General features: G+C 39.4%; 1 protein-coding gene across 1 annotated transcript in view; it reads left to right on the forward strand.

Annotated features, from left to right (window-relative positions):
• LOC104165438 (ubiquitin-conjugating enzyme E2 E2-like) overlaps positions 1-26,574 on the forward strand; it is a 43,654-nt gene that overhangs the window by 12,757 nt on the left and 4,323 nt on the right. The window contains exon 3 of the mRNA XM_009705078.1: positions 6,155-6,302. Within this exon, the coding sequence (XP_009703380.1) occupies positions 6,155-6,302 (148 nt within the window). The remainder of the gene's footprint in view (positions 1-6,154; positions 6,303-26,574) is intronic.

A 26,574-nucleotide genomic window follows, 5' to 3' on the forward strand; every position in this document is an offset into this window, starting at 1 on the left:
TCCCTGGAAGTGTTCAAGGCCAGGTTGGATGGGGCTTTGAGCGACCTGGTCTGGTGGAAGGTGTCCCTGCCCGTGGCAGGGGGTTGGAACTACGTGATCTTTAAGGTCCCTTCCAGCCAAACCATTCTGTGATTCTATGATACACGATTTTTTTCATGTCGAATAAAAATGTTGCTATGTGCTAGGCTTACTCACATCTAGGTGGGAAGAGTTGGATTGCGTTAAAGCAAACATGAAGGAGCACTTTGGCGAACTCAGAGAGATGTGCATGTAGGACACATGCAGGACAGCCTGCATGCTTTAAACTGTGAAAGGGAGGATTTCTTTTATGAAAGTTAAATGGCCAGTAAATCTTTAAAAACGTTACTGTCTATAAGAGGACTTTATTGGTGACTTCCCGTATGAAATTACTAATTGTAAGAAAGATTATGCCGATTAAATGAAAATCATTTTAGAAAAACTCAAATTGATTCTGTCAGAGAAAGCTTTTGATGCTTTGCATCTTACAATATTGTTTCTATTCTGAACGTCCCTAACCCGAACAGGAATCCATTTCCCTTGTTCTCTCCTGCTCTCCCTTTATTTTCAGAAAACTTTTTACTGTTTATGTTAATTTTTTATCTGCCCTCTCAGATATGTCGAAGATTATCAAAACCCCTTTTTCTGCTATTAAATCTGTGTGCAAAATGAGTGTGTTTATGTGATGTAGACCTTTAGTATTGCTGTGGATATTCAATTTTTCTTTTCCTCGCAACAGTCTGTTCAATGAGACAGTGTGAGTAGTTACTCACCTTCATAATTACCATGAATATACTGAATAATTACTCATATTGCATACTGTTTCATTTTCAGTAATATTAAAGGTTAACTCATGCAGATGCTATTATATCCCTTTTAAATTGTTATCACTTTTGGCTACCTATGTCTTGCATGGTGCATTTTGCCACAGAAACTCAGAGTAGTTTGCGTATCAGACTTTTCTGCAAGTCAAGCAAAAGTAATTACAATTTATTATTTCCTGCTAATGCAGATGACATATATTTTCATTCAATAAAATAAACTATAGCTGCTCTTTACCAACTGAAATTAAGTGTGTGCAAGTTTTTTTAAGAACTGGCTGAAGTTCATTTCTTGGTGTATATTTAAACCGTGCTCTTTAAGAGTGAGTGTCATGTGGTCAGTCATTTATTATGCACTTTATGTGATAATCCATTAAGTATCTCAACAATTGTTCATGTGCATGCTACAAATCCGTAGTTGCAAACCAGAGATGGACCACCCTGTCTTAGAAAGGCAGCCTCAGTGCTGGGTATAGATAAAATGAAGTGCACTCTGTAAGAAATTTAAGGATACTAATTAAGGCAAAAGTTATTGCATGGACATTGTGTCACTCAGAGCTATAGATATTTTTCATTTCGGTTGTTTTAGAGTATTCTTCTAATATGACTAAAGAGTGTAGGCCTGATCTTGTTTTTATTATGCTCTCTATTTGAGCAGACAAATCTATTGCTCATAAAGTCTGCAAACTGAGATGGGAACTACTAAGTCCCTCCTGAGCTCCATGAACATCATCATAAATGGCATCGTATTTTTTTATATATATAAATAACCTTTTCTGTATGCAGCACAACTTCTTCCGCTTCAGGTAGTGCCACCACAGTTTTATTAAAACAGAACTCCTGGGGAATATTTGAGGAAGACAGAAGTTTCATCTCAGGCAGGCATGCAGGTTTGCACCTTTGTAAGAAATGAAAGAGCTTGAAAGGAACTTTCCAAAACTATGTGAATGAGAGCCCTGGGTTCTCAGCCCTGCTTCCAGTGTTGACCAAGCAAAAGGAGGTTGTTTTTGTTTATTCTCCTGTTGACTCTGGGAAGATTTCATCTCTCCCTGCACAGTCACCAGGCTACAGTGGGAGGAATGAGGAAGAGGAGGTGAAGGTTTGAACCCAAACAGGGTGAAGAGAGCAATTCCTGAGTGCACACTGTAAACCCTTGTGTGCTAATATGCAAAACTGGAGAATCATTTCTTCCTCCTGGTATGTTTTTGAAGAAAATTTTGACTGAATTCAGTGGAATCTGAAAGTGTATGAGATGTGTTCGTGGGACCGGCCCTTTCAGAGCTGCGGTGCCTTTACGTGCCTGTCTCTGAGTCTCACAGCAAAGGTCAAGCAAGTCACACACATGAATGCCAACACTGCAATGGCTGCTTGGATTTAGACCTAACACAGGAACATTTGGTGCAAAAGAGAGATAGTGATTTTTGGACTACATCATGCTGAAAAACTGGTGTTCAAAATCACACTGAGATGCAGGACTGATTTATCTTGCCTACAACCAGTTGCCTCCAATCAGTCAACTGAACTTCATCTTCATTCACTCTTCCCAGGCTTTATAAACAGTCTTTTTTTGGTCCTAAAACTTATTCAATGAACAGCCAGCCATAACTTTGCCTGTACTTCTTTTCTCTCTAATCATTTTTTCTCCTCCTTTTGAATAGATAACCTCATTTTCTTCTTAGAGACTATATAAAGGGGTTTTTTATTTGTTAATTCTGTTTTACAGTATTCAGAAGGGTTTGGCATTCAGCAGTAGATAAATAGATGAGTTTATTATTGTTCACTTCCAAAACTGATTGAATATAAATTCCTTATCATTACCTTTCAAAGATTGTTTATAGTACTCTTACAGTTTTCAGAAGGTAGTCCCATTTTTCCCGATTTCCTGAAATTCGCATTTTTCTGACCTGCACTTTTATTCAACAAAAATGAGATACCCTCTTAAAACCGCAGAATCAAGGAGAGTGAATCCACAGAGGACACTTATCGTTCAAAAAAAAGATAAATTACTCCTCTACCATTCAGCTGTCTGAGGATAACTTCTCCTATACACCCACACACTCCCTTGGGCCCCTGCACGGGATTGTTTAGGTGTTTTCATTAGAAGATAAATAGAATTAGAGTGCACCATTTATAGGAACCATTTAAGTGGCATCAAAGGTAAAAATACAGCCATAATAAAGAAAATGTAGTTCCCTTGGAATGGTATTATCACTTGGTTTCTCTCTACACATATAATAGGAATAACCCTGCGTAACTTTAAAAATTGGGTGTGGTAAACACAACATCCAGAAAGTTGTATGTCATCATTTCCCACATTAGCTGCAATCTGAGGCAATACCTGGATGAGGAAAGCAATTATGTCATCCCAGTTGTACTCCGTGCTGCTTTGGGATAAGAGCACCATTACCTGCCACCATCAGTCCGCAGTTCCCAGCGTATTAAAGCTGTTGTTCATACAGATTCTTCTGACATTCTGAAAACTTTGATTTTTTTGTCGTTAAAATGTCTCTGTGTACTTAGGCAGGCATTTTAAAGTGCAGTGGCATGTTTGGCAAGTCGGTGACATATCTGTCAGTGACAAGCAGCAAGCTTTATCTTGTGAGTGGGCACCTTCCTCAATGTCATGGGATTAAGATGTACTTATAGTGAAAAAATTCTACATTTCAGGTCTGAGTATTTGCTAAAAATAACCTTCCAACTACAAACGGGTGTAGTCCCACCTACATTTATCCACCAGATAACCTAAGATAGCAATGGAGTGTTGAACAGTTTATGAAAGACATGAACTACCTCCGTTCATCCCAGTGGCTCTCTGAATCCTGCCAAATTCCCAGTGCCCTTGCTTCAATGCTTCAAAAGCAACTGAGGCAGGGGAACATGTGGCAACGTGTCTGTCCTCTCAGCTGACAGCAAAACAGTTACACCTGAAAATACAGGCTCAAATTGATGGCCTTCTCTTAAGCAGGTTACAAGCTCAGAATGACCTGTCTATAAATAACTAAATCTGCAATGAATTCAGCATGTTTCCCCAACATTCAGTGAGACCACATGTATCTTATTACTCAGTGTATTCAGACACCACTGAATAAAGTCCTCCAATTTTTCATCATGGAAGCATAGGAAAGCACCTTTGTTCAGGAAAAAGAATTAAGCAAAAACTTTACTCCAACTGAGAAGTAAGCATACAATACTTAAAATTGAGCAGGTGCTAAAGTGTTTGCCTGAGTCATGGGACATCCTGCTCGGACGCATTCCCTGATTTGCTTACATCTCAAATATAAGAGTGCCTGGCGTTAATCTGTCTGGGGACTTAATGAACACTGACCTACAATTCACGGGGTGCTCCTCCACACCAGCTCCCTTTGTGGACACTTTTGACACGCAGTTTGTGAAAGGTAGTTTGCCACTTTTGTGTATTTGTAACCTTTCTTGTTCAAAATAGCTTCCCTTTGTAGACAAACATTTAATTTTATCACTAAATACTATTTTCTTGATCTTGCAGAAGACTTCTTCACACCAGATGCTGAAAGTGCTTGGACTCCTAATGAGGGGGAAAAAAATAGATCATCTGGCTATAGTGTTTGGATGAATTGAACTCATTGTGCCAGAAATATTTTAAATTCTCATAAAAGTCCCAGAAGTGAAGCACTTAGGCTGGAAAACAATAAGTGAAACCACAAATATAGGGGAAAAAGGAAAGAACCTACAAATATGTAGAGTATGGCATGGCAAACTGTTAAATTATCCTATTAATTGGCAATATCTTTAGACATAGATGTGTTTAAAAACTGTTGAACTTGCTTTGTTGGGATCTTTGTTACAGAACTCACTGGTGCATGACAGTGTGCTCCAAAAATGCCTTCCCAGATTTATGTGGAAAAGTACTTGCGAGAAAAAGTATCTCTTGTTGAATGTAGTGTTTTAATACCAGAAATTTGCTGCCTTTTCTTTCCATTATTTTGTCAGAGCTGCTTGATTTAATCCAAAGGGACAGAATTTTTCAGTGTGTTAGAGATTTTTATTTTTTTTTTAATAGAAGTAAACCAGGTACCGTGTTATTTCGCTTGCGTCCTTTCTTCTGCTTACTGATAAGTGGCCTGATCTCAATCCTACTGAAATCACTGAGATTTCTGATACTGAATAGAATGAAACAGGAGCATGCCTGTCACCAGTTTCCATCATTACTCTCCAGAAGCAGGTTTATCTGTGTGGCAGAGCCAGGATAGGTGCCAAAGCACTCCCAGTCATTAGCACTGTGCAACTCTAGTGAAGAGCACGACTTTCCTAACTTGGGCTGTACTTTGCCTGCTGTTGTCTCCTGCCTAATCAGCCCCTGTGTTGGCAGAGTTATTGCTGACGAGGTGGACCACTGAAATCATACATCTTCGTTTTAGATGTTACGAACAGGTCCTTAAAACCATCTGGTTTGACTTGTCCCGTGGGTAGGACTGATGGAGAAATTAGTCCTCGATGACTCCCAAGAGGTGCTTTTTTATACTGTCCCTTCTTATCCAGTAGCCCCAGTATTCATTCTGAACTACGAAGTGGACTTTCAAGATGAACTTCTTTTAAAATAAAAGGCCTGTATCTCCAACTTGAAGCAGAAGTACGTCGTTCTAGGCTAAAAGAAGTGATCTTGTCCTTGGTTTGTTACATATAGGATCACCTGGGAGACAATATAAAATGGATGCAGAAATCCTCAACATCAACTGCAAAAAAAAACCCCATAAAGTGTTTGTAAGCAATTCAATTGATTCAACTGTAACCTAAAATTTGGATATAAAAGCATTTTATTTGAGCAGCCTTTCTCAGAGCTATTTCACTTTACTTTTTCCAGGTGTCACTGATGTGATGCCTTCCCTTTTTTTTTCCAGCTTAATCTGTTGGGTCAAACGATGAACAGATGAAAACAGCAGAAGAATCTGTCTTCTTCTGCCTCCTTTCAAAGCACAAAGTAGCTGTGGGCCTCAGTTATGAACGTTGCCCAGATCAGGGCCTGGAATAGCTTTTTTTTCGCCCCCTACAAAAATAATGAGCTTGATGAGACCAAGGCAAGAGGAAGCTCAGGAAACGTGTCCCATTCTCAGCTTGCACAAACCAGTTCTTCTGCTGGCCACAGGTGGAAGAGGCAGACTTTATTTTCTTTGTTTTCTTATGAATATCCCTATCTTGCCCAGTCTTTAACTGACAGTAGCAGAGTACTATCATTTCAACTAGGAAAGCAGAACATTAGTTCGTATAATTTTTTAATCGCTTAATAATCATGTAATTGTTGCCTTAAACACTGTTGTACTTAGACATTCTGTCTTTTCTAGGTAACATTTCGGACAAGAATCTACCACTGTAATATTAACAGCCAAGGCGTCATCTGCCTGGACATTTTAAAAGACAACTGGAGTCCAGCGTTAACCATTTCTAAAGTTCTCCTCTCCATCTGCTCCCTCCTCACAGACTGCAACCCAGGTAAGACAAATTAACTTTCGTGTTCGCGTTCACTCACAGTTCATAATCAGTCAGCTACTAGGACGTGGCCAGTGTGCTGTTTTACTGCTACCTACTAAAAAAAGACAAAAATGTGAATTTTAAATGCCATTCATTTAAGTTAAGACATAGTATAGAAAGAAAGCACAATTTCAGGAGCTCAAGTGCATTTTTAGTACTTGAGAATAAGACTCTTTTAATTCAGAAAGTTTAATCAGTAGAAAATACCCTGTAGTAGGCACTAATTTGGATATTACAACCAGGATATAAGTACCAAGAAATATTAATGAGTTAATAAATATTGAAAAGGAAAGCTTTCATTTAAATATGCTGATAATATGGTCTCTGAAAAGAATATTAATAGTACTGACAATGATAGATGTCTAGCACAGACTCTACAAATAATGAAGATTAATTTAAATGAGGTTTATTCAATATCCTGGACAGCCAGTATGAGTATTCAAAGCAAGCTGTCATTCTTATTAACTAGCATGGCACTTAACCTCTTCCCTCAACTCTTTTTAGATTTGTTTTCTGCCATTGACTGCTCGATCTGTAATTTCCACTTACTCTTACCCTATTTACCAATGAATGATTCTGACTGTAGCCTTGGAAAACCATAGTATATAGAAATTATTAAAGAATCATTAAAGAAAAATTAAAAGATCTGGTTTGGTTAGTTTGGTTTTTATTGTACCCTTCAATATTTTTTTTATTTGCCATGTAGTTTTTAAACCTTTAAGTTTCCTGTTTTTAAACTTTTCTCTGCAACCAAAGGGCTAAAAATTGCTTTGCAAAGGGCAGAATGTGAAATTGTTGTGTAATCAGGGGCTGAATCAAAAGCTGTAACGGAAGATTGAATTCTTTGAAAGCTCAAAATAAGGTGAAAGTGGGCAAAAATGCAATTGACTGTTTTTATTTTCACGTGGGTTTGTTACTGTGTATAGCGTTAAAACCCATGGTGTTCCTTCCAGCTAAGAGCTGGAGAGGTAGAGGAGCCCTGTGTTACCATTTCAGGTACATTTATTTCAGGTGTCTTGGATGCTCTCCGCTTACATCTCTGAAAGATTGATTTCTGGTAGTGTCTACTCCAAAATACGCAGAAGTGCCTGTATGAAGTCAGGCAGATTGATGACAGAAGCGTAAAGAAAAGCAAGTTAATATTTCCTCATGTGTCTTAGAGACCAGATAAAGAGCTAGGGACACCGCAGAGCTATGTTGGGATTGAGAAACTGGCAATAAGTATGTGCTCACCTCTTTGGGGGGATACAGTCAACCTGAAAGCTGGCCACGGTCCGGTAGTGATTTGAAATGTAGGGGTTTACTACCTCTGCCCTCTCAATTGTTTTCTTTCCCTTAGACTATTTTGCAAATGCTGTCAAACAACAGTGTTAGCAGACCAAGTGTGTAAGAGGAACACTGAAAAGAGTTACCCATACTGTTTGGACTCCAACAAGGTCACGTACTAAAAATAGGGGGTTATTCTTACCTTTAGTTTCTTTCAGTTAGCAGCCATAAGCATGTCCTGACCATAGTAAATAAAACAATTTTATGACATTTCATTTTCAAATGTTCTCTTTCATAACAAAGTAGTTTGGAAGTTTGTTACTGCGTGTTAAAATTTTCCTATGATTTTTTGAGGAATGAATGCAGTTTCTTAATTTGTGTTGTGATTTCCTCTCTCATGAGGTGCTGATGGCAGGTAGCTGTGAACTGCTGAGTCATTTTTGCCTTCCTTTGAGATTGCCTGTTTTGTATTAGATACTTTTTTTATTAAAAAGTGAACTTTGAATGTTCGTGATGCAAAACAGAAGGCTAGCAAAAACTTACAAGTTCTTACTTTTCAGCGTACTGCCTAATACGCTACAGCTTGTTCTGGTTGTACTGCCTGTCCCATTATTTTTTGGTGACATTTTTTCATTAACAAATGATTGGTTCCTTGCCATCCAGGTTGAACGTGATGAATGGATGGATAGATAGACAGACAGATAGACAGACAGATGGACAGATAGATAGATAAATAGAGATGTGCATCACTGATACATATATATCTCACTGAAATATATCGCATATATGTATGTACATATATAGACACAGAAGCATGCATATATGTATTTTCCTCGCTGTCAGCTGGGAGTAATTTTCTAATCCCTTGGTCCTCTCTTCGTCTAACTAGCCTGCCCCTTTCCAAAGGCAGAAACCCAACAGGGGTCTCGAGTTGATAAGCAACTTTGAACTCTTTGTTCACTGTTCATCAGCCAGAAGCAGATCAGGTCAAATGGAAAGGCAACACTGAATCTCCCACAAACATAAACACTTGGGATGGGTGAGTTTCCCCCCCTCCCAGTCTTTCTGAAGGGAAAAATCAAGTATCAGTTACCCCCTAGTCTTACATTTATGCAAATCTTCATTAGAACAACAAATAGCAGTAAGAATGGCAGCTAATTAACCCTCAGTCATACACAGTGATTAAACGGAGCTGGAGCACAGCTGCAGCTTCACTGGCAAGCGCTGCTATTCTTCTCCAGCAGGCTGAGCAAATGAAAAGAGGTATTTGCTCCTGCCGCTCCTGTCATTCACACAGTCATCTACAAAAGCCATGGAGAGAGTCCCTTTCCTCCTTGGTTATACATCACTGCCCTTTGTTCCCTATCACTCCAGGCAGGAGTGAGTTTGTCCTTTTTAAACAACTAATACAGTCCTTTACTCATAAGATGTCTCAGCCCCTTCAGTCCTGATTATTATTAATTGTCTCTATTTTGCTTGGCAGTATCAGCCAGGAAACTGTGTTAATGAAATGTCTGAATTTTGTAACAGCTGGCTGACTTTTTCGTGGGGCGAAAGGGTGCCGTAGGGTTTGTGTATGAGTGAACATGTGTGAATTATCTGGGAGTGCGAGAGAGCCAACTGGAATGGTATCAGAGAGATGGGAGAGATGATGGGATACACTAGCATTCAATCCGGGGAGTTGTATTTTTTTTAAGGTGGTACTCTGGGGCACAGCACGCATCTCTTTCTACAAAGCAGGGCCCCAATCCTGTAAATATTTTGGCATGTGCATGAACAGCCCTACAAAACCTGATAGATACATTCATCTGCATGAAACCGAGTATGTGAGTAAGTGCTCATAGGCTCTGTGCTCAAGTGCTGAAAATACTTCCAGTGCTAGCTGCTAGGGCTTGCCTGCATGGGTAGTTACTTATTTCAGAGTAACTCCATGTGTGGACACTCCCCTCTTTGAAAATGTATTCAGGCAAGTCACGAAAAACTGTCTTACTTGGAGTAAAAGTCAACTGTACTTTAAGTATTCAAGTGGAGTCCGGGGAGTGTAAATTCCCACATTGCCTTAATCCAAAGGAGCTTTCAAGTGTGGATGGCCCCTGAGGTTTTACATTTTTACTGAGCTTGAAGTATGAAAACAAATTAATTATTTTTATATTTAGAGAGCTGGTGATGCTGATCTGGGTTAAAATGCTTACTGTTCTCGGTTGGTCGTTGCCACCCCAGCCCTGCCAAAGGTTCTCGAGCCCCAGGAAAATTCTCATTTGCAAATGCTTCAGAGAAAATAAATTCAAACACCGACAAGACAGCACTGCAACTTTTTTCTTCACGTGGCCTCTTTCTTCACACGTTCAAAGTCTGAACTTGGCTGGCCTGATTATCCCTGATGTCTGAACAGTCTAACATCGAATCATGTCTGCTTAATAACACGCGGCTAAGCCTCAATTAGCACATCAGGACAAAGCCTGCTACTTCTCCCTCTCACCAGCCTCTTCACTTTTGGTGTCATCCTCTGCCTCCAGCTCCTTCCCGTTTTTCCCACACACAAGTTCCATGGTCAGTGGGGATTTTATCCCTCAGCTGATGATCCCAAACCGAATGCTTCGGCCCTACTCCTGCCCCTGTTCCTGGGGCGGTGGGCCGTGCCCGGCTGCGAGCTCCTGCGATGGGGCTGTGCGCGGTGGTACGGAAAGGGGCAGCCTAAGGCGGGGAGCAGCCACGGCATTGCTTTCCCACAAATGTGCCCGGTTAGGCTGAACACTTGGCTGGCAGCTGTAAGCAAAGTAACTACTGAGGGACTCTACAGAGCCGCGCTTGCTTTGCTTTTTAGAAACCTCTGCCTGGTTTCTAGCCTGAACTGACTCACCGGAATTTTATATCCACTTGTTTTTAAGCAAGTGTTATTCTGTACCATTTTCCCATTTTTCATTCCTGATGTATTAATGGAAGAACCATCCTCTTTCCTCCTGGTCTTTATTTGCCACACGGGAACCAGACCTGTGTTAGCCTCCTTCCCTAAGAGAGGGCTTTCCATTCCCCCGCTCGTCCCCGCAGCCCTCTCATGCCCCTGCATGGCGTTGCAGTCATCCTTCCTGAGCCTGCCTGACTCGTGTGGAGTTCATCGGGGCATGAGGCACAGCTAGACAGACTAACCCGCTCAACATCATCCTCATCCAGGTGGAAATATTTACTGCTCCCAGTTGGATGTCCCTAAGTCACTGGCAGCCCCGCCAAAGGTTATTTCTCTCTTAGCCGTGTCATTTTCACTGTTTGTCTGATTTCTAATGCAATTTAGTGAAATGATGGAGAAAGGAAAAGGAAAGGGAAAAAAGGAAAAGGAAGAAGAAAAAGAGGAAGGAAGAGAGAGCGAAAGAAAGAAAAAGCTTTTGCTGGAAAAGGGCATTAACCTCTGGCAAAGGAAATACATAAACAACTGCCCGCGGTACTCGCTTCACCTGGGTCAGCAGTAGCCCGGTTAGTTGGTCTGACTCTGCTCTCAGATACTTCAACGGCACATTATATTAGCAGTGTGAAGCTGCTTGTCTCTTGTTATCCTTTAAACCCACCAGAAAGTGTGGGACAGTTTGTTCAGTGTTACATGTAAAGTTTACCATGAACATAGTTTGAGATCGAAGCGTACGTGTCCTCGCAGTAAATGTACTTCTGAATGAGTTGGACAGGTACCGCTACATTACTTTGATGTGAACCCCATCAACTTGCATAGGAGTTGCAGTTACTCAGCACGTCTGAAAAGCACACTACTTATGTTAAGAAACTTTGCAACGCATATTGTGGTTTTCAAATATAATGTACCTTGGTTAGAAGTATATGTGCTGTTTTTTACAAGTACTGCCATGAATCATGAATTTACTAGATGGTTTCATACTTTGTTAACCCACATTAAGTAACGTGGCTGTGCATTTTAATGACTTACATTTATCTAAGCATACATAAACAAAGTCAAACAAGATCCTAAGATTATGGGGATCTTTACTTGTCTCACTAAGGGACGCGAGACACGCTTTCAAGCTTGCTTTATATGAGTCATCCTTATGTTTTGCCTTTATCTTCCCCAGAAACTTCTTTGTTTTCCTCACAGAGTAGATAAAACTGACAATTTAGGATAACATACTATTGTTGTTTTTCTATTGCAAGTACAAGTTATCCATGTGGTTTGGCATGATTTAGGTTTGCCTAAATTTTCTGCCAAAAAAATATGAATACTCTTACCTGCACCTGCATGAGGGTACTGGTATTTAGGAAACTTTAGGGAATGGATTCAGTTATTACGATATTCTTTTTTCTTTTGGAGGTTTTTTTTTTTTCCTTGTTATTTTCCTAAAGGTTTGCAAGGGTCTGTACTCTTACTGCTGAGGGTATAAAATCCCAGTTCTGTCATCCTTTGCAGAAAAGGAATCAATAATGTAATTTAATGCATATCTTTGATCCTCAATGGGATCTGAAGCAGCACTTTGGAGAGTGACTTTTCAACATAAGCATAAAAGCCCTAAAAGCCTAAACGGTATTTGCCCTGCTACAAAGCTGCTAGAATTGCTGCTGCCAGTTTCCAGGACCTTTGTAAAACAGGAGTAGGTGGGGAGATTTAAGTCAGACAACATGCAAGGGGAAGAATTGGATTAGCGTACTATCTTGATCTCGCAGCCCGTTTCCCTTTCAGGCAGCAGCACACATTTTCAGAGGGAAGTTGGTGTCCTCCTGCAATGCCACTGCCCCATCCCTTGGCAGGTTTGCCGTCAGCAGCCTTCCCTGAAGCTCCCTCTTGGAATCACTCCGATCAGGGTGCATACCTGCATGCCTAGCAGGAGGCGCCAGGGGATGGGAGCCAAGTGCAACATGGATAGAGCCGGTGTTCAGAAAGTTTTGAGTGCCTCCACGTTTTGGATTTGTGTTAGTATTTGGGAAATTTAAGTTTCATCCAAATGCTTGTTTGTAGCAATTCCTTAATCTCGACCAATTTACATAAGGTATTGACAGGTAAATCTAGATAGGCCAGTTAAGGAAGACCCTTGCCGCGCTGCCAGGAGCTCCTGGCCCCTTCACTGCCCATGGAATTGTCTTCTGCACACCCCAGGCAAAGGGAAGTAGGTTCACTTGAACCCTCTCCGAAAAACCCATCTCCCACTGAGAGCTGGAGCGAGGCTGCCAGCCTTTGACTTGATGCCCATGGACACACCATTCTCCTGACTCTGCTTTGGGCTGATCATCTCTAGTGCAGGGGCATTAACATCCCAAATTGCCACAGCCACTTACAAAGCGAGCATGTGTCAACACACGAGGTTCCAGAGGAATAGCTCTGTTTTTTCAGCCGATAAGCTCCAGCCATGCCGGCATGCATTTAAATACACTAATAGATGTCCACTGCATCAATAAAAAATACCTATTTTCAGAATTACTGAGATGTTTGAAAGCACTAGCCTGTCCAAAAAAAAAAAAATAAAGTTTAAAAATAAATCTAAGGCAGCTTAATAAAGGAAAATATAACATAGCTGTAAAAATAAAATCTGTTCCATGCTGGAGCATTTGGCTCCGAGTGAGGATTTGGCTGACTTGTGGTCACAGCTCTGCTGTTTGGCTTCCATGTTCAAACTTTAAAATAGCTACCCAGCCCCGGGTAATGAAGAACAGGTCCATGCCCCTCGCCACTCAGCAGACTGGATGAATCTTTTTTCTCTCTGTTCTTCTATATATCTTGATCTAACAGGAAGCGTGTATGATGTTTCTCCTCATCTGGTGCTTCTCCGCAGCAGAGGCTGCTTTCTGTCAGCGCAGGTTCACGTCAGATGTTCCTGCTGCAATTTTTTAGACTTCCCAATGCTTTTCCTCTCACCCCCAGTTGTGAAGTGAATTTAGAAACTCTGGATGACAGCAAGTTCAAGGGATGAGCCATTTCTCATTTTCCTCATTCTTGTAATTTTTTTCCTTAAAGCCATAATCTGCACATTTTGTTACTATCAGAAACCTTGCTTCAGAATCAAATCTGATTTTCTTCCTTCCCATTTATCAGCTTAACAGCTTTGTTCGGTTTAGCAAAAAGGACTTCTAGTCTTTCCTGTGCCTAAATATATTCTGTTCTGGTTTGTAATTAAATTTTGTTTCCTTTTAGACATTTTTGTCAAGAGATGTAGAAGACAGGGAAATACTCCTTCTGTAATAATCCAGAACATATTTGCGTAGATTTGTCAAATGTGATGAATATTCTGGAAAATGACTGAAATACTTAGAAGTTGGTGAAACAATATTTAATTTGTCCAATTTCGTGAGGCTGGGTAACCCCTGCTACTTTGGTTCCTCCTTCGCACCCACAGGCTACCAGGTGCAACATCACAGCACAGTAGTACCAGACATACAACAAAATAATCTCGTTTTGCCATATATTCCTTTTTGTAAGGAGCAGAGGGTCATGTAAACAATGAAATTGCTCTGTTGTCTGAGATTATTTATATTCTTTAGCTTGGAGCTGGTTTTCCCTTTTCTTCAGAGTTTGTATACTGTGCTCTGTCAGGAAACGGGCAGGTTTCTGAGCTGTTTCAGCACAATGGAAAATGCTTTCTTTGTAGCTGGAGCAGGAAAATACTCTATGGCATGTCACTCAAGCATGGCAACACGTAAGAGACGGTAAACAAAAGTTAGAGTGGCGAGGAATCAATTCATGTAGCGATGTTTTTTGGTTTGTTCTAAGTTGCGACAGAACCTTTCTGTCCTTTTTTAAATCTCTGCCTTGGGTTGTCTCCAAATGAAAGGAGCTGACTCGAGAAGCTTTTGCTTAGCAAATACAAAATGTAGCGTGTGGTTGCTCTGCTATCTTGGTGCTGCTGGACTGGGAGCAGAGTGGATGGGTGTTTCAGGCTGTCTTAATAAGTTGTCCTAAAGGAGCATGAAAGGAAAATGCAGCATAAAACTGATGGGTTTTGTTCTGCTCTCAGTGAGTGCAGAATGACAACGTCAATGGTCGGATTGCCTTGGGAAAAACCCGTCACCATCAACTTCATTCACATGAGCAAAATGATCCCATCAATTGCAACAAAGTTCTTTTTGCCAGAAAGTACCTATTTCTCTTCAAATACTGTATGTTCCCCTGCCTGTTCTGCAGAACTTGCTATATATTTATTGAAGTAATATGTACATATTTGGACCGATCGTCTCATATATTCTAGAGCTGATATTTACAAACTCTTGATAGTCTATCAGTGTTTTCTCTTCTTGTTCCTTTTAAAAGATACTGTGCTATACTATCTATACTATAGTGTGTATACAATACTAATTGCTATTCTATAGTTTGAATCACAGTTTCTCATATTCTGATCTGGACACGCAATACCAAATGTTAAAGGCATTTAGGCACCTACAGATGCCAGTTTTCGGGGTTTTCAGTACTTCCCGTGGGATTTAGGCGTCCAAAGTCCCACAAGAGTCTCTCTGCACTGCCAAGAAGAGACTTTCTATACATCTGGTCTTTAAGTATTTGCAGACACATACACCTATATGTCTTAAACTCTGTGGATGTGATCTATAAACATGAAACTAAACATATGTAAATACAAGCAATGCAGCAGCATATTATGAAAATTATGCATAGATAAGCATTGAAAGAGAATTAATTTGCTTTGCCATAAAGAGCTGATGAAACTGTTACAAGATTTTGTTCTTCTCAGTTGACTGAGTCCCCTCAACATGAACCCATGACTGTGGGGATTATTATAACAGCAGGAAAAACATTTGTGAACTGTCATCCCTTTAGTAGTTCTCAGGAAAATATGTCTTGGAATATCTCCTAATTATGTGTGCAGGGGGAGGAGGCTTGGATCAGGATTACTAATCAGGATTACTATTTATGTTGGCCTAAATCTTTGCTCTTTTCAGTTGCACATTCACAATACCTTATGGGTAGAAGACCGCTGTTCATGAGCATAAAGGTTTTTCCTGTGTTTAGATTTTGGCTATTCAAAGCTCACAAGACATCATTAAAAGATTAACACAACTGTGGAAGTAAGATTGTTTAGAAATACTTAGTTTTAAACCCTCCGTTATGGTTTCAGAAGTCTACAGTCTGTTTAAACACTTTTTTCTCTGAAAAGTATCTGGAGCTATTTACATAGGAAAATTGCTGGGTTTATGTAATTTAGAAAGTGAACGGTAGAGATTACTTATTTAAAAATAAAATGTGCAATCTGGATTTTGTGGTATCCAAGGCATAAAGCAGTCATTAGCTGTAGCTCCAGATAGCAGTCACACACACACTTACCCTATTCTTTTTTTATCATCTGATGTATCTGTAACTCTACAGAGAATAATCACTAGAAGGAGGACTATAGTCAGTCTCTAGCAGAAAACCAGTACTACTCAGTTCAGTCAGGTACGTTGCCTGTAACTGCTCGTTGCTCAGTGGTTCTGTGAAAAGTGTAAAATTCCCTCAAAGCGCTTCACTGATACAGTAATAGACTGGAGAGGAAATTCCCCCCTAACCACAGCTAACGATCAGATTATGTGCTGAAGCATGAGCAGTAAGAGCCTTTGCAATGGTAACTTGGGTGGTGCCATGACTAGTGTGTTTTCTAATTATTTTTTAATTTTCCTAAATTACTTTCTAATATTCCTACGCTATATTCTTGGATGTGTTTATCTATTTGGTGTATGAAGCATCTACTTCCTTTTAACTTTCGCTAAATGTGGTGGGGTTTTGTTTGTGTTCTTTTCTTACCATGGAAGAGATAAACAAGACCACTTTTTTAATAACATTCTTTACAAAATTACCTGTCACATCTTATTTTGTCTTTTTTTTTTTTTCTAGAAGAAATAAGCTTAGATTTCAACCATTCCTTAAAAGGGAAAGATTTGACCATGATGCTAATGATCTCTTGTCCTTTTCAATAAGTTTTCTACTCCTATTCTGTTTTTATTTAAGACGAGGTGAGAAAAATTGAACTTCAGACATAATAGTACGAAGCCATCAGTTTATTTAATGGCATCTGATTAAATCAGAGGTCGCCTAAAATCCAAATCAGTAAAGAGGCTTTGTACATCTGTGTCAAGAAATAAATGTAAAGGGAAGTAATTGGCACTCAGGAGAGAAGAGTCTTGTCACCACCCTTAACTGTTCCTAATTTTTATTATTCCTCAAAAGGGGCTTCTAGAACATACAAAATTCAGTCTTATCACAAAATGTAAGTAAAACTGGAAAAAATACACCTGGCATTTTGGTTTATTTTTTTTACATGAAGCTTATAAAAGCTATATGATAAATATACATAGAGGGTTTTTAAAAGTTTGTGCATTTCGGCTCAAGAAACACAGGGTTTCTACGAGCTTTACCTTAACCATCGTTAAATTAAAAGTACTTGAGAAAATGCATGAGTGATCGATGTTACAAATGCAAAAGGTTACAATTCATTTTCCTTCCAATAAACATGTGTAATTTAAAATAGTACCAGTGGAGGTTTCCTATGCCCATTAGCTCAGAGAGAAGACAGGTAATTTAGTGCATAGACATAAAAAATCTTTGTGTGAACCGAGACCAAAATAGGTAATCAATGTTAAATGTTTAACAATGTGAAGTATTTAAATAAAACTCTTAATTATTTCTCATATATAAAATACAGAATCCTACCTTAATTTGAATGAATTCCAAGATACAAAGTAAACTGCCTTTTACTTTCAAAATACACTCCAATCATTTACAGTCATTACATGTATTTTCTTTGTTTTGTGCAGGTTTTGTCTAGCCAATACAGACATGTCCTTAATTACATTGGAATCTTTTGAACGAATTAGATACAACACTTCTGGGCTTAACCAGTTCTACTGGATATATTTTCTCACTAATGGAACTGTATATATTTAAGGGAAAAATTATTAAAACTAGAAAATCAATAAATTTAGACAGAACATTTTACCTGTATTCCTACACTTCATTCTCTAATCTCGTAATAGTTTAATCTAATATTCATTATTTCCAGTTAGTACAAATAGCTCGAATCTCAGCTGGAATAAACTGGCATCAGACCCGTTGAATTTTTGCACCCTAGATTTTTCATTTAGATTTTGTTCCATTTTATTATATGGGGGTTTTGGGCTGGGTTCGTTTTTTTTCCTGCATACCTTTTTTAACATGAAAGCAAGGACAGATTTTCAAACTTCTTGCCATATGTTTCAAACTGCCTGTGGACCATCTTCAGGACCCTGATTAGCACAACTATTTTTAAGGCTGCTTCTTCCGGTTCTTAAAATACAATTATTCTTGTTTCACCTTAGAAATCACACTGCTCCACATTCTTTAAGCTCCTGGAAAGAATCCTGCTTACATTTGGCTCTCTAACAGATTCACAAGAAGAATGTAGAGTCAGTCCTGAAAAGCAAAATTTATAATCCTGGATATAAGTATGGTAGCTATTAAATCAGTTAGTCTCTCACTTCCTTGAGTAAGATTTCACAAATTGGTATTCCTGAGTCGTTCAGATTCTACCTTCAGAGATGATTTACGCTACTGCAAGACATGTCTCTTTTATTTTGCATGGCTCATTTTCTATATTATTCAGCAGGGGAGGAGGAAACGGTTGTTTGTTTTTTACAGTTTTGCAGATCTATCAAAGGCAACAAATAAAACAAATTATATGTTTCAGAATCTCTGTTTTCACAGCAAATTAAGTTCAGGTGCTTTAACTGGAGTAGCAGACAGTTACTTACACAGCAAAATGTATGTTGTAATTGTCCCAAAATTAAGGATGGGCTGTACCGTAAGATTTCACATTCATATGGGATACAGAAATAGAGCTCTGATTAGTAAATTGTTTGTCGAATTTTTCATCCATACAAGGCTTAGGAAAAGCCCCTTCTATGGAGTGGAGCATTTGCAACTTTAAGATGAATTAAATTTTGGAAAATTCTCAAGGGCTAGAATCATCGATCTTTATAATACTGATTAGATAAAGTGGCATGAAAGTAGAACTTACTGTAAGATACAATATTATACTAGCAGAAGGAATGCCTTCATGACCATCCGTGGCTTTTCCATCTCTACCTTGTATAGCTTTTTTCTACAGCTCAGTCTTAGGACTTTTTATGCCAACACCTGAAATCATGTGGCAAAGTGATTATCGTTTAGTCAGGCATGACAATGCAGTCAATGTGACCCCTCACGCAGGAAAGATAGGATTTCCAAATAAAGTTATTTTACCTGTTACTAAATATTAAATTATCACTGTAAATATCATAAATTCAATCTTTATTCAGCGTTGCCATGTAACTTCATTGCAACTAATCCAGGAGCTAAACCTGCCTACATGATGAATGCTAATTATTTCGTTTAACTTGTTTTTCCTTCTAGTCCTATTAGAACCTGTTTGTAATTAAGCCTAATTACATTCATGTTCTGAAGTTAATTTAGAAGTGAATAGGTCATTTGGTTACTAAAATGAGCTTATTTATTTTCTCACTCACCTGCTGATTCCTCATCACCAGAGCTCGCACCCCCTTGCTCCCTTCATATGATATCCCAAGTCACCTCAGTGATCGCCCTCCAGAAATATTGCCGTAGCTGCCCCGTACCGATCTCCGGGCAGGGTGGCACTCTGGTTTTCATACTCTCTTGAGCCACTGCGTGTTGGTACAGGCGTCTTCCCTGGATGGCTCTTTTGGTAGGGCAGTATTGCTGCAGATTCTGCAGCACTCCATGGATCAAACTTCACCGCTCTGGACTGTCAGAAGCCTGTCAAGTGTACAAGTTAGCAGTGAGACTGACTCCAGAGGTCCCTGTCCCATGCTCTCCTGACTTGGCACTTATTTCTGACATTTATAGTGCAGTAATGTTTTGGGATGCCTCCTCCAGAATAGTATGGACCACAGATGCAGATGGCAACCTGAGGCACAGTCCCAACATGCGATCACACAACCAGGCTCAAACAACCTATGTCTGCAGTCCAAAAAAACCCCAAGAAGCCGACCCCATCAAAGAGAGCGTCTGGGCCATACTGACAAAAATCCCAAACAAATTACTTTCCAGGCATTTTCATTCCACCATCACTTGATGCAGATATAAACTTAGACACGTCTGAGCCAGGTACAGCCTGCGACATGTTCCCTGGGAGAAAGGGAAGTACAGAGAGGGCCTGGAGAGGCCTGACTATTTTTTGAGTTATTACTGGGTAACAGTTAGAGGTGTGTTAACGCAAGGCACACCTGAGTTCCTATTCCTGTTCAGAGGGATGTTCAACTTGCCAAGGGATTTCAGGCCCTGGCCTAAGGAAAAGAGTCCTGTTGGCCTTTAATAGGGATAAAATTCTTCACCAGCTCCCCCTTTTGTGAATAAAAGCCTCTTGTAGTCTTTTGACATTTTGTATGGGATTCCTAATAACAGTTTTGGATTTAAATTAATAACGAGATTTAATAGGACAAGAAGGAGAAAATCAGATTAAACCAAAATAAGCAGCATTCATAGCATATGTAGGCTTTCCTAGTTACTCCAAGGATTAATTGCAATAAAGGAACAAAGGGATAGATTCAAGAGCATGATTCAGATGTCTCCTGCATCTGACCTAAAATGATCCTGATGTGTTTAAGCTGAAGATTTTGGTATTGCTCACATTCAAACCCTTCTCCTAAAAGTGAAGATGCCTTTAGGACTCGTTTTCCTCTCGGTGTCTAGATGCCACCAAAGACCAGACCATGCAGTAACACTTCCTCCTCTCCCTGTCCCCTGGGAATCCACATGGGAAGTGGCTCTTACTGGACCTCCTGGTTTTCTTGTGGAGTAACCTGCCTTTGGAACTGTCATTATAGGATATCTAACACGGCACAAAGCATGGTCACAGGGAATACCTTTACACTTGGTTACTTTGGGATTAAACTGTTCATTCAGGATGTGTAAGACCCATGGGTCACTTCTTTGCCTCAAGATGGTGATTAGTGGGAAGTGAGAAGAGACAAATCCAAAAGAAAATTGGTTCTCTTTTCTTTAAATGAAAGAAATGCTAAACACACTGGAATTCCTATAGAATAGCTATCCCTCCCTTAGTGAATCTTCAGACAAAAAAAAACATCCACAGTGTTTTTCTGAAAATATAGTTATGACACTACGGATACATGCCAGTTGCATTATGGATCTCAGCATTTTGCTTGCTTGACAGCATTTTGAGATCCGAGTGCTGCGATTTCCTTATTACCCACTCAGAGTCATCTTCCACAAGGTAAATGCATATTGCTGTAAATTTTTCTGCAGATTTTATCAAGCCATGTGCCATGTAATGTCTGTCTTTCATATCAAGTTCTTATTTACTAACACCTTTTTATTAATTTTTTCTAACAACAATGACTGTTTCTCAATTGAGTTCATTATTATGAACAGATACATTGCTAATGTATCTGTGCTTTTAATTTTGAGACGCATCCAAGCATCAAAGTGAAGTGTGTTATTTCAGAACTTTAATTGTTCCAGCATGCTGGCACGTCTAATAGGTGCATGTTCTTCCTTAATTAAAGACAACTCTTCAAGATCAGTACACTGTGCCTCGTTGATCCATGATTGCCTCAGCTAACTCCCAGTCAGCCAGTGAAGTTTATAGAAATCCTGCTAAGAACTGAAGACGGAAAAAAATCTTACTCTTTAAACAAGAATGATTTCCCTTGGCAAGATACAGAGATGAATCACTGCCAATGCTTTCCTTTAAGAGCCATGTTAATAAAATTGGGCCAGATAATACTCCTTATTTCTGAAACATCTTTTTCTTAGGCAGCCTCATATTTCACACAGATCTGTGGTAGGTAGCCTGACAGCAATCAAATGCAAGTCTAGAGAGAGGAATGAATTTGTCCTTCCATGTATCCGAAATGGGTGTTTTAATAAATGGATGTTTTCTAAACTGGATTTGCAGAGCTCTTTTATTTTTCAACTTAGGTAACATTTTTCTCGAGACAACGGTTTGGACATTGGAATCAAGTTGTCACACATGCCTTAATATTTGTGTAACTTCAATCATTGTACGAACTAACAGCAGTCAAATGTGTTTCTGAGAATTCTACAGAGCTCAAAATTTAGAGTCAAGTCATGGATATCAGTCTCTTTATGATACACGTCTATATAGCCACATTTACCACAGTATCCAGATACTTCACAATTTTTAGCATATTTATTCTCAGAATATCCTGGGTGATGGAGAAGGATTAGTCCAGTTTTACAGATGGGAAACTAAGGCACCACTTAACTAAGACCACTTAACTTTCTTGGAGTCATCATGACTACTTGCAAGCCATGAGGACCAAGAAGCACTCTGGAATTTCATCTCTTGCGAGGAGTGTGACATGACCACTTACCTGCCCAGACATGAACCCTGGCTACACCTTGGCTGTACAACAGAACAAAACCTCAAGGTCTTCCAAGTTTTATCTCACCCTCCCTTTCTCCTGCACCTGCTCTGATTTCTCCCAGGAAAAAGACTTCAGGTGTGTAGCTAGAGAGGTAGCCAAGGACTGGATGACTGAGTGACCAGGACTATGGGATGTACTGGTGAACACAACTTCATAGGAAGCATGGTACAAAACTGTAAGCCTCCTTCAGCTCTGCATTAGCCCAGTGACCATTAGGTCAGCTTTCCTGTGGAGGGACAAAAACTTCTGGCAAACTTGAGGCTTCAAAGTTACGCAGTCTGTAAGCTGCAGTGTATAGTACAGTTGTCACTTAGTTCTCTAGATGCAGAGGTGGTTAGTGTAAACATTCAGATAGGTTTCTGAAGATTGTGTCTCAAGTTCTTATGCATCTGCCCTGTATTTAGTTATTTCCCATATTATACCTGGAAAGACAATCCTGGGTTTTATCTGCAACTGAGAAGTGTCATAACAAAGTCAGCCTTTGTTTCTTCTAAGTCCAACACATTGGATCACCTTGTATGTAAGAATGCTATGTCAGAGGATATCTTACTGCATCTCTTCTTGTTTTCCTTTGGTGGGAACACCCTTGAAGGTCATATGGTTGTCCACTTTGTCAAAGCCATGTCAACTGTAGCAGCCAGCCTAATGAGGTACATGAGCTCTAAGGCAATTTCAGCAGGTATGTTTTGAGTGTTTAGCACATGGATATAGCCTATATATCTTAGAATTTTTCTGCTGAGTGTTGAGATGTGTCCAGCCAAATCTGTAAAACTAGTTCCTGAAATGAGAAGCAGACTTCATTATTCTCCATATCATATGATATCTGCTGTAAACTATAATTGCTAAAATTGATACTAGCTTCACTGACTTTTTTCGTAGTAGACATTAGACCTTTCTAGAATTTGTTCCTTTCTCCTCTAATGATTACCTTTTTTCTTTACTGAAACAATTCGTTTTATTTGTTCTCTTTTTTTATAGTGTTTACTGGTCACTTTATCATTCTTCTGTACAGTTTTCAAAGCTCCTCATAGATGGTTAAATGGATAGTTGGAACTGTGATTTTATGAAAGTCAGAAATAAATTGTAGTTCAGCTTGTAGGATGTGTAAAGCAATTCAGAGCCCTGCTATCGCCCTTTGTTCTGACTTGAATCACTCTGTTGTTCCACTTCATACGCGTGTGTTGATCAGACTTCCAACCGCGAGGTTAGTTTTATTGCTGCACAAACAGGGATTAGTGCTGCGCTGCGCTCGTTTTCACTTGTGCTCTGATTTTGAGCACTCTTTTCAAAGGTGAAAGTTTGGTGGAGTAATGCAGCGTGCCACTTCACCTGTCTCTGACACCAAAGAATTACTTAGTCTGTGCATTATTATTAATGATAGCAAAAGAGAGCAACACTACTGCTGTAAGATCACTGAAGGATACTACGATGCATTTCACGTACCTCATTTTCCACGTCAAGACTCATGGTATCCTTGACATGGTCTTCTAGGAGTTCATTAAGTTTAAAACAGGTGACATGTGGCTAACTATGGAAACTTCCTGAGGCAAAGTGACACTATAAATAAAATTACTCACAAACAACTCATCTTCTCTTAATCCCTTCCTCTCGGAGTACTAAATTGTTCTATGATATATTTGGTATAGCATGTCTCACACTGCTTTTGTCTGCAGATTTCACTGACTAGTCTTCTTATAACACTAGCCCAGATGCCAATGAAAACAACCTAAGAATATAGTTAGATATTAAATAGTTTTTTTAAAATTAAGTTTAAGGATGTTTTTGATATGCATCAAGCTGCCAGCATTTGCTGTTAAGAAAACGGGTGTTTCAGTGAATTACTAGTTTCTGCCTTTTCCCCAATCTTAATTTTTTTTTAGTTTGCCTTTTGGGACCTATTTCTTAAAGGCTGGTACAGTATTCAGTATTAAAAACACAAAAATTGGATTCAGAAAACTTGGCTTTCACTGCAAGCCAGTATGGGAATATGTTCTGTCCTGCACTGCTACTTGCACTGAAATCACCAAACAAAATGTAGATATTGAAAATACGAACTTTTATTTTGGAGAGGTTTAATTTTGGGTAACCAATCCTGCCTGTGCTGCTGTATAAAGATGACTCCAAGGCAGCTATCCTGTAGATGACATACAGAGCACCTGGACTTTTCCTAAAAAAAGCTCAAAAAAACCCAAGCACTCCCCATTTTTTAATTGAAAAAGAAATACAGCAGAACATTTGGAAAGAGAACCAGCCCTAAAAAAAACAGTTAGTATTCCACAAACCAAAAACTCTTCCAAATGTGTAGCTGAAGTCCAAATAACTAAAAAATTACTTGTTTGTTTTCTTCTACATTTCACACAGCCAGTCCAAAGAAAAGGAGGCAGGTTTAATTTTTGGTGACTGATGTTTCAGTACAGGTAGTTCCATAGAGCCTCTCAATGGGATGCCTCTCACAGCTATGAGAAAGGAGTCGTTTATAGCTCAGGAGACGGAATAAAACCTTTCAAGTTGCATCTAACCTTTGGAAATTCTTCCAGTTTAATTCTGCTTCTTCAGCCAGATGCCAGCTCTTCGGAATTCCCCCAGATACAGAGCTGAATCTAAACGTGGACCAAAAAAGAAAAGTACATTGTAAATATTTGGCTGAAGAAACTGTGAGATTTTTACAGGGCTGTGGGTTTTTTTAGTTTCTAAGGTGCTCCAGAAATCTTTCTGAGAACCCACTTGTGCTGGTGTAATAACTGACTCAATCAGCTGCTCTCTATTAAAACTGTAAAATACTGCAATAGAAATATAATTCTACTTTATAAATGCTCATAAATATATATATATATATAAAATGCATACAAACACCCGTAATGTACATTTTAAGTCTAAATGTGTGTCTCTCTAACCGTGTTGGCACTATCAGTTGGTATTTCACTGCTTATCATGTGGCTGATGGAGAAGGCACATTGAAATCAAGCTGTTAAACACTTTGTCTCCATTTTTTATTTCACTGGAGTATGTTTGCTGTATTTTTAAAAGAGCATTGAAAAGCCCAGGAGATGAATTCTGCTCTGAAATTGCTATTTGCTGACATAGAAATAGCTGTAAAAATACAAGCGGAGAAAAATACAGTATAGCAATATATTTTCATTTATTTGGGGGAAAAGTAGTTTTAAAGAAGAATTATAGTCTGTCTTCTGAATGATAAAGCAGTATAACTAGCATTAAACACAGCTGAAATTTTGTAATGACCAAACCTCAGCTCATCCAAATCCCCCATAGCATTAACTCCCTAGAATTGGGCTGTAAATTTGATTAGCCTTACAACAGACGTGACACACAAATGTTCTTCCATATACAGTCACATTAAGTGGCTGCAAAAGAAGATGACAAGGCATCGTAGAGCAGCACATCCAACCTTTTTAAGCTAGGGACAAGCTCCAGTTCGCCCAGCTTGCAAAACTACATTTAAATACAGAGTAATTTCATGAATTGTGGTATAACATGAGGATTACATATGGTGAGGTGAATTGAGATTTAGCAGCTGCAGTCTTCCTATAAATCATCCAGAAGCTTTTCTTCATACTTTAGTTCTCTTGATTGACATTTTCCATGTAAGCTACATCACTGAACCTTAGCTTCTGTTCATGCTTGTTTAATTTGGTGCTTTTTTTATATATTTCCATTACTCTTGCCTTGTCCTTTAACATGAAATGTGATGCTGTGACTCCTGGTGTGTTCCAGTTTTACATGGAACCAATCAGAGTATTGGATAAAAATTTTTCTCTAAACAAGCTAAAGGTTATAGAGGCATCCTAGGGCGGATTTCTAGAAACGAGAATCAGGAACTAGAAGGAACAGTAAATTATGAGACCTTAAAGATTTCCAGGCCCGCAGAGTTGCAGCAGCTTCTCTGGTAAGCTGACGGCGTGCGCCACGGCACGACTCCCCACGCGTGGCTGTCGCAACCGGGACCACCTGCAACGCTGCTCCTGGATTTTGGTGCTGCCGAGTGCTGCACGCGATCGCTCGGCCTCGTCCCGGCTTCTCCAGGCGCTGGCACCCTGAGGGCTGGGGTGCCCATGCCTGCCCAGATGGCAGGGAAGGAGATGTGCCCGGGGGGTGCCACCCCGTCTCTCAAACCATCTGGTGATATGAGGGGTCTCAAAGTACGCTCCTCCTGCCAGGCCAGGAGTTGCATAGTTTTGCTGTTATTGTTATTATGAGTTACTGTTGTTGTGGGTTTATTTTCATTTATTTCACTAGGTTGTTCTGATAACACATTTCTGGCATAGCTTTATATCCTGATCCCCTGGTTTTCGTTGTCATTTGGACTCAATCCAATTTGGAGTTGATTTCTAGAATGAACCCTGATTCACTGATGAATCACACTACTTAAAAAAAAAAAGAAAAAGAAAAGAAAAAACTAGAGCGATTTACTAGTTATGGGAATGAATTTCTAACATCGAGAATAAAACCGCAGATATATACAAATGGAAAATAAGAAACAGTTTTATGGTAATGAGAAATGGAAACATGGGGAAAATACCGTTGCGAATTTTGAGATCCAGTATTCCTTTTTATCTCTTAATTAGATAGTTTACGCAGC

This window comes from Cariama cristata, unplaced genomic scaffold, assembly GCF_000690535.1.
Source record: "Cariama cristata isolate BGI_N322 unplaced genomic scaffold, ASM69053v1 scaffold358, whole genome shotgun sequence".
Taxonomy (NCBI): domain Eukaryota; kingdom Metazoa; phylum Chordata; class Aves; order Cariamiformes; family Cariamidae; genus Cariama; species Cariama cristata.